The 12444-nt window shown below is 40.8% G+C and overlaps 1 protein-coding gene across 1 annotated transcript in view; it reads right to left on the reverse strand.

Moving 5' to 3' along the window:
- Nucleotides 1-490: 490 nt before the first annotated feature.
- The window catches only part of wdr11 (WD repeat domain 11), a 71453-nt gene continuing 59499 nt past the window's right edge, over nt 491-12444 (reverse strand). The window contains exons 23-29 of the mRNA XM_042501875.1: nt 11134-11323; nt 9222-9317; nt 7488-7653; nt 7027-7124; nt 5848-5993; nt 4269-4348; nt 491-2534 (exon numbers count right to left, since the gene is read on the reverse strand). Coding sequence (XP_042357809.1) covers nt 2332-2534; nt 4269-4348; nt 5848-5993; nt 7027-7124; nt 7488-7653; nt 9222-9317; nt 11134-11323 — 979 coding nt within the window. The 3' untranslated portion in view covers nt 491-2331. The remainder of the gene's footprint in view (nt 2535-4268; nt 4349-5847; nt 5994-7026; nt 7125-7487; nt 7654-9221; nt 9318-11133; nt 11324-12444) is intronic.

A 12444-nucleotide genomic window follows, 5' to 3' on the forward strand; every position in this document is an offset into this window, starting at 1 on the left:
CCAAAATATGGCAATAAATAAGTAAAAAGTACAAAAAAATTAGCGCACGCACACACACACACACACACACACACACACACACACACACACACACACACACACACACAAAATTTCGACACACACACACACAGAAAATTTCGAAAAAAACTAAATAACTAGACTAAACAAACAACAACAACCTGCTTAAAAATAATAATTCTAAACATACTTCTCTTTAAAAACAAAATTCTAATTTCACAAATTTCTTGCAATTTATGGGACATTTCTTACCAAGTTGCTTATTGCCTTTTCCTATGTGTTGGGAGAAACCAAACCAATTTGCTCAAGGTTCCAAAGTTTAAATCACTGAGAAAGGCATCTGAATGCAGAACAGTGATGTCAAACCAGGTTTCAAAGGGTTAAACCTAAAAGAGCCACTTTGCCTCCAACTGAGGGTTCACAGCGCCCTCTTGTGTCAACATCTTCAGGCAGAACCACACACTAAACAATATTAAAGTTAACATTGATTTTATTGCCATTCATATATACATATATCTTTTCTTTCTCTTGATATATCACTTAAAGCATCAGGATCACTGTAAAAACAAAGAACACAGAACAATGAAAAAAAGGCTAAACTTTGTTAAGTTCTAAGTACAAAGAAAAGCAGCTAGTGTTAATCACACTGATTCCTAATCAAAACAGGCAGTATGGCACATTTTGCTTCCACAATACTGCATGACATGATTGGAGGAAGATACACAGCATTAGGTAAACTACAGCTGATTATCTGCTGGGTTGTGTGACTCTATGCCGACTCTTTACAGTATGTTAGCAGAGCTCTGTGAAATGGATCTACAGGAACAACATGTAGCCCCTTAAAATAGGCCTGGGTTGCCATAGTGACACTGCCTAAGGGTTAACACAGAAGAGAAACAGCACTGACGTGTTTATGAAACACAATAACACGCTGAAAGGTCCCGTGAATGGAGTTACTGTCTTGTTACAGGACAACTAAACACATTACAAGGCAATTAAACACTCAATCACTAAAGTCTTTGCATTGTCACAGGAATGATTTGGATGATCAGTAGATATTTTTAAGGAAAACGTGAGGCAAAAGCAGAGCGGAGGAGACGTGGCAGCAAGTCTAAAACTGTGCGTCAGGCTTTGTGATTGTGACGAGCAACAGTGGGAGCAGCACAGATTACAGTTTGTTTATAAATGATCCATCAGAAGTCTGATTAAAAATGAGTTACAACACGTTTTGACAGCTCTCCCTATGATACACACACCACAGAACAACCTCATTATGCAAACATCAAGGGACACAGGGAGCAAAGTATCCTCTCATCTTCATAAAAGTAGGAAATTAAAAATTCCATTTGGATCAATGGAATGGATTAATGAGCGACCAGCATCTATTTAACTGAACTGAACTTTACACAAGCTAATTAAACAGTATCACGCAGGTGGCAGCGGTCAGATTGCGCTTCCCTCTGTGTGTGCAGGGAGATAATACACTATTAAGTGTCTAATAAGTGCAGGGTGGCCAGGCTAACAAATTTGACAGCAATCCAACAGTTACAGCTGCAGAGAGTGGTGCAGTAGCAAGCTTTGGTCACTCAATTATACAGCACCACCTGCTGTGGATGTTGCGTCCAGTCTGCTATGTGTCGGTCTAGAGCAATACTAGGACACTACTAAGGAGGAATCATTCAAATAATGTGGTGTTTTTTTGGTTAAATTCAGGAGTGCAAAAAAATTTGGAAGTCAGTCATAGGGTGGTAATGGAAACCTTCTGTATGGGGAGTGCATTTTCAAACTCAAAAAAGGAAGTTATTATTTTTGTGCCACATTTAATCTCAACAGCGAAAAGGCAAATTAAACCTGTACGGCTACAACAGTACTTTAAAGTTATTAATACAGGCACACAAAATAAAGCCTAACAAGAAACCATTAAAAAAATGTAATGAGTTTCATTAAACAACCAACGAAAACAAATGTGCATTACTGCATTTGTTGGGGTAGTCGGGACAAAAGTGTTTCTTTTGGGGCTGGACATGCATACACGTACGTGCACAAACACGCACTGGTCTTACCAGACATCAAGAAATGTCACACTCATTGATCACAGACAGGCAGACTCCAGTGACAGACTGACAACTTCACACGGAGGAAACTCCTCATATCTCCTCTTCTCGCGGTGTGGAGATGATGATCATGATTCCCCTGGATGCCCACACAAAGTCATTTAACAATGGTCATGTTATTGAGTTTAGAATGAATCGCAGACCCCTTTTTCTGCACTGAAGAGCATGTCATCTCTTCCAAACCTCTCCTCTTCGGGGGTCACTCGGTGCTCTCCTGGCCCAGCTCCACTTCATCTTCGCCAAGAATGGCTTCTGGCGTGCCTCCCTCTCCCTGGAACAGCTCCTCCATCAGCTGTTCCCCAGCGCTGCCGGCCCGAGATGCCCACAGAGCAGCACCCTCCCGCAGGCCCAATGAACGCAGCAGCCGTGCGTAATCCAAAAACGCAGCCTTGATGAGTTTATGTGCAAACGTAGGTCAAAGAGAACTTGAAACAGCTCATGGGACAAAATTAACAAAAATTCAAATGTGCAACACATAACCACCTTAAAAAAATAGAAACCAGTGTTGATTCGATTAAGCTGATTAGAGGCTCATTTAAACAACATAAATAAAATCAAAATGTCCACAAGAAATGAAAGGAAACACCTGGATAACTGAGTGAGTAACTGAAATGAATGCAGGCGCTTCCATATAGGAAAAAAGAGATCACTGAGCAGTTTGGTGAGGAAAGGAAATAATATAAATGAAATGTGGTGATGTTTAGAGCACATCTGAAAGAGCCATATTTTCCTGCTAGTACAACGCCAGCAGTATCCTACATTCAGTCACACTAAGTTTTGGCAGTGCTTGTGTGGTATTTTCCTGGCTCCATATGGGCCTGCCTGCATTGAGCTGAGAGGTGTGGCTAAATAATATACGCACTTTTCAGCATAAAGCAATACTATAAGATAAATTACAAACGGCAGCATCCAAAATGACTATAAGGATCTCTCTAAATCAGCTCTGACATAAACTGGACATTTTATTGCAGGGATGTTAGGTCAGCCGGGGAAATTGAATGTTTATAGTCTCTGGGTCGATGGTCACCAAAATTGCAGGGATTAGCTGGACAAACACACCAGCGCTTGTGCCCAAACACTGCATCTGAGTGTGTGTTTGCACCCAGTTTATGTTGGTTTAAAAATAAATCTGTCACTCACCTGTATTTCTAAAAAAAAAAAGTAACAACAAAAAACAAACAATGGCGGATATGATGTCCCGTGCTTGCAAATCTGAAAATGAGATATTTTGATTTCTTGCAAGGCAGTTTGGCCACGCGCAGTCTAGTCTGCTCCTGGTCTGGACTCCATAAATCATAAATAACAAAGTGGCTACAAGCCAGTTCTAACCAATGAACAAGCTAAAAGGGGATGTCCTCAATTTACTGTACACATAACAATAACACTTTTCTAGATTAAATATTATTTTAGGATTGATCTCATTTTTTCTTTTTTTCCCCTCTTCTCTTTTTCTCTGTTGTCTTTTGTGTGTTTATTGCTACATGTTAGGGCGACACAATTGATTGAATATCAATCGCAATCACAATTTTGGCTTCTCATAATTAAAATTTACACAATGAACTATGATATTCACATTTAAATTGCGTGTCCGCTCATAGAAAACTCTGCAGCATAACAAATCAAGCGATTCCCAGAATGTTAGCCTTGCAAAGCAGCACAACTAACTTATTAAACCAACTGTAAAGCCCCATAAACTGCAGCGTGTCACCATATTGATCCAGCTCCCAAAGACAGACTGAAGTAACCAACGCAATCGCATGTATCACATGTTCATAAAATCAATTCCTTACCCCGCTGAGGAGTCAACGAGATTGTCTCTGTCACAGTGACAGTAAGACACTATGCTCTATCCTATAACTTTCACAGTGAACATATTTATGATCAAAACTGTAGAACTAGTACTTTTCCGAAGTCTAGGTTCTGAAGGTTCTCTTATGAGTCATCGGCATCACTGCGCTTTTGTGATAAAAGTGTGATAGGATGTGCTCCGTGGAGCATTTAAATTGTCCTTCATTGTGTAAAAGCTCTCTGCTACCCAGTGCACGTCTGAGTTAGAGATAGACAGGGTTAGCAGGGGAGCTAACTCTAGCTGTAAATGGCCCCCAGAGTGCAGTAATGGCTTTTCAAAAAGGATATTGGAAGAGTCGTTGGCCTCCATCACCCCGTACTTCAGACAGGCTTCGATGAAGAGGGCGGCACGATCAAAGTACCTCATACTGCCCAGGAGACAGAGGGCGGAAGAGAAAGACAGAGGCAGAAGGAGGTGAGAGCTATTGTCAGAAACCAGCCTCATCCCTGCCTTGATGTCTGTGATCCTAAAGCATACATCAGCCCTGTCATCCCGATGTCGCTCTAATTCTCTGCGAGAGCTTCTACTGCCAAAGGCATCTCATAACACGAGCTGTCAAAGAGGAGGATGAGTAGACTAACAGGGAATCAATGATGAGGTAAAAGAAACAGAGTCGGACCATACCATGCACTGTGCCATACAATGCTTAGTGTTTATGATGGGGAATGAATGAAGAGGGGGGGCAAAGGAGAGGAGGGTCAGGAAGAAAAAAGTTGCAGGGCAAATACATTTTATGAAGAGTCATAGTTAAAAGGGGAACCCTAATTTCAAGAATAAAATGTAAGACTGGATATTTGCATGCATGGTTTTCTGTGAGTGGCATTAGTGCAAGACAGAGAAAATTACAGGATCTTCGTTTCTCTAATTAAAATTTAATACTTCTTAGCCCTATTCCCCCCCTCAGTCTGTGCTTCGTGCAGCACATTTACACGGGATAAGCAAAGTTTTTATTTTATTGGAATTTACTGACATTATTACCCAGATATGATGCGCACAGCCATTTGTAACTCACACACAGAAGTAGCATGTTGTGTAGCGAGATAAGCCTCCTGCACCCAAAAGCTGTCAAAACTTTCAGTTATAATTGCCAACGCAGCCTCCGTAACGTTGATTCTCAACCAAGAAAGAGTTAGAAATGAGGCACAGAAAACCTAAATACGAACCCAAATCACAGAGGTGTTGATTCACAGACATCAGACGTGGCAGATTCCCGTGCAAGTAAGATCACAAACAATCTCCGCAAGTATTTAAATTGACCAGAGGTCAATATTAGTCCCATGTGAATGGAGCTTCAGACAATGAAAAACTGTTCTTATATATGTACAGATAGGGATGTGTGTGCATGTGGTTGTGTTTCTGTTACTGTGTTTATTTTAAAGGATCCCCATTAGTTGCTACCAGGGCAGCAACCACAGGACAACTATACACGAGGTCACATTACCCCAGAGCTCTATATCACTCTATCCCTAATAAACACCAGCAATTTACTGGAATTATTCAATGGCAACAACAAAAAGTAAAACAGATTCAGATTAAATTAATAAGAATTACATTTTAATGAAGCGCGTGTGTATAGGAAATATTTAAGTATATGTATGTGCAAATATGGTAAAGAGATGAAGTTCATGAATTAACTGACAAGTATCTGAGAGGGAGTAAAAAGTGATACATTTATACTTCATCCTACTCCTCTTTGAACATGTAGGATTAAATATTTATTGTTTATCAAAATCTATTCATTGAGTTTATATAGAGGTTATTGTCCCATGTGTATCTTTTGAAATAAATATTCTACCAAAATCAAACATCTATCAAACACCTGAATACATAAACTCTGCTCACCACAGCATCAATCGTGGGTCTTACCTGTGGAGCATCTCTCCTACTTTGTAAAAGCAGCCGAGGGAAAGCAGCACCAGGATGGCTTTGGATTTGTGGTTGACCTGCGGGGAGCACAGGTGCTCTGCCCAGCGCTTCAGCACATCTGAGCTCTCTGCTGGGTTCAGACGCACCTGGAAACACACACAGCAGCGAGACACTGAAGCTCCAACTGCTTCAAAGGAGCTCTCCTAATGGCAAATTGATCTACAGTGTAAGAACATGGTGCTGTGCAGCTCAAAACTAAAACGTGTCTGTGTTTCCAAGATAGTAATTCTAGTAAGAAATAATTAAATTATACTATCAAAACACTTGATACTTAAAATGTAGTTGCAAGGAAGTAAAAAATGTGTAATGAATCCATGCAAATACATTTTTATAACCTTACAAATTCCCAAAAGAAAACATGTAAAAGTCAAGCATACATGTAGACATTAAGTGCACACTTCAAGAAGAATTTCACCGATATAAAGAAAGTCCTCACATAAAACCAGGCTGTTTCTGCAGCAGACAGAAGCAAATACTACAAGAGGTAGAAAACCTGCAACTACCAGAATGCATTGTGCCTTACCAGACACGGCCACTGGTAGGTGAAGTAATGTGGACTAGTCTGTGTGAAACAATGGTGGCTGGCGATCTCATATTACAATAAACGATATGTGAATACGTGTTTTTTGTAAACATTTCAGGCGAGAAATAGGCAACTCAGTAAAATAATCTTGGTTCATATTTGATCAGCGCTGCTTAGGTTTTGCCGTCTTGTATCAGTTTTTTAAGCCCCCGTTTTCACTGTGCAGGATGCAGAATGGCGCCCATTTCCTGTTCACAATCTCTTGCTAAACAGGGCATTTAAATATGTTTCTGGAAACATTTTAGGAGATAAACAAGCAGTGCAGTAACATTATCTTGATATATATTCTGTCTAGTTTTACCGTTTGATCAGATTTCAGTCCAAGGAGGAATATCTAGGCACTGGTTAGATGGACGGAAGTTTACCACAGTTCATTTACACATAACACTCACATTGTTATGATACAAAGCTGGTTGAAAATTGGTGAAATATCCCTTTAACTCCCGCACACCTACATGCCCACACACTGTCAACCTATCCAAACATTACACAGTATCAGATGTTTCCTGTTGATGGACGCTGTCATGCTGAGTTACCTTAGCCAGCCAGGCAGCCCGGTTCCACTCCCCGTAGGTCTGCAAGTAGCGGCAAGCATCCGCTGCCTTGTCAATCAAACAGAGCAGCTGTACTCCCTCTGACAGACAGCAAAAGGAGAGAATTTGTACATGGAGAAATGATGGCCTATCGCTTGCAAACTCTGCCCAGACACCAGGGTGATGATTTCTTTACACACTGAATCCGCAGACAGAACCACACTCATTATGGATTGTGTTGTTGGAGTCCACACAAAATTTTATAAGAATCTACAGCTGCAACCTTTTCAAAACCGTTATAAAACATCATATATAAATGTGTCTGGTTCATTTAAAGGCCTAAAGACTAGATGAATTATCTAGAAATATCTTTGCAAGGCTGCAGACATCCACATTATGAATGAGGATGATTTTCATTACAATAAGACTGGAGCGGGTTTCCGTCAGACACGCAGTAACACTACCTGCGAGCTTGCCGTTGGCGATCATGTTGGTGGCCACTAGTTTGATGGTGGATTGCGAGGGGCCTGAAGAGGTGATGGTGGTCACTAGGCAGGCCTTGAGTGAATCGCAGTAGTAGCTGCTGTTGTCTGCACTCGTCTCCAGCAGTAACTGCACCGCTCGGTCCGTCTGAGAGCAACAACAAAGAGATGAGCATACAATGACCATGGCAGCTAAGAAACGAGCCATCGGCAGCTCTGTCAGGTAACCACCGTGCGAGCTGAAGAAGACACAGTAACAAGGGGAAATTATGTTTATTATCTTGCTTTTCATCTGGTGTAGATGAAGGCTCAAGCTCACGCTGGGGTCAGCTCTAGCCGGCCTCGGCCCGTCTGCCTATTGGTGGACTGCACCTCCAGCACGCAGCGTGCTGATTGCAGCCTGTGATTAGAGGGAGAGTGGTGACATTGAGAGGGTGGAGAGGTGACTCCAATCCCCACAGGCTGAGACACCAGAGAGGAGAGAAGCAGCACTTACAGTCCATCTTGCTTCATTAGGCTCCACAGCACCAATATGACCTATTTACCATTATGGTAATATGCACGTATGCCCAGCTATGAAGGTGTGAGTGAGTGTGTGAGAGAAAAGGGTAATGTGTAGTTTGAGAGCTGTAAGAAAGAGGGTGAGAGATTGCCAGGGTGTCTAAAGGTAAGAGACACTTTAAGTAAATGCTTTTTAAGACCTTTTCAAGATATTTTTTAACCAAATTCAAGACGGATTGTTAGAAAATTATCTTTTTCTTATTCAAGTGTTGCAACTAAGAATAATGTTTATATGTGGTCCTGTGCAGAGGTAGGTTTTATGTAGGAATACAATTATTGTCATTGTCATTTGAATGCAATTTGAATGTTTTCTCAAAGTACTGCATTTAACATATGTCTATGCCCAGTGAAACACTTATGTGTGAATGGAATTTCTAAAGAATTGTTACATCAAAAAATGTGGACTTCCACACAGCAGACCTTGACTGATTTTTCACTAAAAGCAAAAGCAAAAATAAAATTAAATAACTTGTTTGCAATTAGGATCTCACAAATATTATAAAAGACTATTTAATGACTCTTGGTGTCTAATATTTATAAAGTTGAATCAAGGACAATTAAAATTTTCAAGGACGGGCAGACACCCTGACTGCACAATTTGTTAGGGCCGCACAGTTAATCGAAATATGATCAAAAGGGCAAAATGGCCAAGTGCAATATCCCACTGGCATGAGCTATTTTTTTGAGAAAGTAAAATATGTCACAACATGCCATTATAAATGAAGCACTGTGGTGTTACAAATCATATTCCAGATGTAAGGGAACATCCTTGTCATCATTGTGTGCTTTTTAGTGAAAATGAAATGCAAAAATGATCATTCCCACTAAATACACGCCTTATATCCATCATATTATTTACATTATGTTGTTTTTTTTGACATATCATGCATCCCAACAATTTGTGCCAGATTTTCTTTTTGATTACTAAAAGGATGTGACAGCCAAAAAGAATTAGGCCATTCATGTATAAGGGGGGGATTATGTCACAGGAATGCTAACTATTGTGATTCAACCCAAAGAGACATGAGGTCATTTTGTGTATCTGAAAACTGGAACATCTGAGCTGAAACTTATATCTATACGATAAAAATGCAACATGTATCTGTAACCTCCTTACAGACACCGTGTGTGCAGTGTGGCTGGTGTAATACCCACCTGACCCAGCAGGAGGAGCTGGTCAGCACATTTCTTGGTGTGTTCATAACTGGAGCGCTTCAACTCCTGCAGGTGAACGCGATCCAACTGGAACTTCTGTTGAGCAGTAAAGGTGAAGCCACATGTTAGTTTATTTTTTTACATACCGCTTCCATAGATCCATGGTCACATGTGCATGTGAGAGACAGAGACAGATAGGTTATTGGACATGATTAATGATGATCAAAAAGATATAGAGGAAAAAAAAAAAGAAACACAGAGTGCAGAGATGGAGAGTATAATTATAAAGTCTTTAAAATATTCAGGAGTTTTCACAGTGTTTCTGGTGCCACAGCACCCCGCACTTATTATTGGTGCCTTTTTTTGCTCATTATTTTACTACATTCACATGGGACTACTACATTATGTTCCCTAATGGGAGATCTGACTTTTTTTCCTCAGTGAGCAAATGATGGGCATGAATCATGAAAACAGCAAAAGATATTTAAAAGTATGGGAGCTCGTCAGTTTTTTATTAGAGGGGGAGAAAGATACAGTGAGGGTAGAGATAACAGCATAGTATGAAATTAGTTACATGGGTTGTATGTGTGTCTGTGTGTGTGTGTCTATACATAACACAGAAGCTTGACTGTTTTTTTTTTTATGATGATTATGTCTGAGTCACAGCCGTGGGCATAAATCCTCACAGAGAAATGAGTTTAGTAACTGTATGCTCTGTATTGGAGTCTAGGATATTAGCAATTATTGTCAAACTGCTGCCACAGAAGCTGTTTTATGACAACAGGATCCAAATGTAGCTGCACACAGTCTGGGTAGCACTTTGGAAGTCTTAACTTTGTGATCACTGCATGGCCCCTCATTAACAGGGAGGAGAACTTTCACAAAATCTGAGTTGTGCATTAATGCATAAACTTAAAGGGGAAAAAAAATACAGACTTATTTGAGACTTTTCAATAAGACATCTTCTTACTCAAATTAGACAGTCCATTTACATTCCGCTACTTCAAGCATTAATGCTAGCTAAAAGCTACTTGACATTTTTCTAATCGTCTTTCATCAGAGAAGGTACTCTCGCCTGCTCCCGAGGTTATATTGATGTAGCCTTGTGGTAGAAAAAGACCAAACCTACCGAAGAATGTCTGTCTTCACTTTCACAGCGTGCCAACTTTTTAATTACTCTCCACAGTTGTGTTTCAAACTATTCCTCAAGAAATATTTTCTGCAGCCTGGACACAAAAACAATGTGTGGGTGCATCACAACTACAAAACAAAGAAATAAATAAACCTTGAACGAAAAAAAAGGCACATTCACAGTGGCAACATTAAGGTGGATGCCTTTTATTTTCAATGGGTTGTGTGACCGCCATGTTGATCGGCTGAGTGATGCCGGTAGACACAGCAGAGGAGGACCAATCAATGGGCATCTTCAGAAGAAAGTTTCCCAACACTCTTGAGAACAAACTGGGTCAATAATTAAAGTTGGGGATTCAAGGTATTGTTTATAGGAGCCATCAGTAAGACGCATTGATCCGAGCAATGACACAGCGCAAACAAGAGATTTATTTTTGGTTTTTTTTTAATTGAGCGTGTCCCTGCGTGGGCTCATTGGAGGAAATGTTGGGGAAATTAAATGCAATGAGGGCGAAATAAAAGATAGGTTTGACCTCAAAGGCTTAAAAGTGTAACAGAGGAGATACACAATGTCATTGATAATGGGATGTTTCTGTGTGTCCGGGGTGATGTTGCTGACACTGTGGATGACAAGGGACAGCCTGGCGGGGGTTGTTTGTCTGACTTGAGGTGAGTAACTGTCTCTGGATGGCTCCTAAGGGAATTCTGAAATATTGACTGCTGGGATCATTTGTTTGTCTCTGTTTACCAAAGACAGAAAAAAGCGTCTTGTTTCACTGACCTGGAAGTAGGAGCTCTCACACAGGACGTCGTGGCAGATGTCAAGGTGGTTCTGAGGTGATGGCTGGGCTCCTTCATTTTGGGTCTGACCCTCTGAAGTGGACACGCTCAGCTGGCGAGCCTGGGCAAACGACTGGAGGTAGTGCGACGCCACTGTCCAGAAGTGCAGATCCGACTCATCCCCGAACAGCCTGCGGTTTACCACAACAACGCATCAGCTGGGCCCAGAGTGGATAATGTCGTCTCTGGAGGTTAGTCATGTCGTACAGTCTGAACCAACACGCTGCGTGATCCTTCTACTAGTTTGCTCACTAATGACCACAGTTCCTGCATCTTCCAGCCCACGTCTCGCTCTCCCAGCTCCCCTCCACCCCCTCTCTGCATCCTTCTGCCTTCACTTCACTTCCCTCGGCCTCCTTTAAACATATCTGCACAGGCACACAGCTGTTGCTAGGCTACCTTACCACATTAACACTGGCATAGAAACTTGGCCGGCCGGATGTAGAGACATAATTGTGAGCTCTTGCTGTGAGCACACTCGTAGTACCCACTGTACAGAAAGGGTCTTTAGGACTTTCATGGAAATCACAGCTTTAATAACAGCGTGCAAACTGAGGGGAGATACTGCGTTTCAGCTCAGACCGGCTGCTCTAGATTTGTCAGATGCTTGAGGGAAATGAGAACTGGAGCAGAAATGCGATTAGAGTTGCTGACACCAGCTCTCATATCATGCCTTTTTGTGGAGAATCACTGAGGTAAAGTTACTCCTAAAATAAATCCGGATATTTAGGCAGATTATTTGGCCATTTAAAAAAAGAAAATTATTCAACTTGCCTCAAAATATTACATCATCTTGTTTATCTTTTTCCCCCTATGATTCATGTGCTAAACTAAGTAAAATGTAACAAATATATTAAAAAAAAGTTACATTTTGATATTCCACAAATAACAACTGTGAAAACATAGTCAGCGTAACATTAAGCACAGACTTCCGTAGAGAAATCACTCCTGATCCATCGAATTCTGTCTTGCTCAGTTTAATTACTTGGTGATCAATCAGTGAACAACGAGACTAACAAGTAGCTTGATTGCAAACCCAGTTCCACTTTAAATCATTGTAACAAATAGACCCACTCGAACGCCTAAACTTAACATTCACACAAACAGAGATTAGCAGAAAACACATATTGAGTCAAAGTTTAACGTGCTCTGTGTTTACAGTTACATTATTCTTAAAATAATAGAGGGGAAAGATGTTTGTATCCTGGAAGAATGTCCTCCTACTTCCAGGACAGCAGCTGTTTGTTTGCTT

This window comes from Plectropomus leopardus, chromosome 15 (genome assembly GCF_008729295.1).
Source record: "Plectropomus leopardus isolate mb chromosome 15, YSFRI_Pleo_2.0, whole genome shotgun sequence".
Classification (NCBI taxonomy): Eukaryota; Metazoa; Chordata; class Actinopteri; order Perciformes; family Serranidae; genus Plectropomus; species Plectropomus leopardus.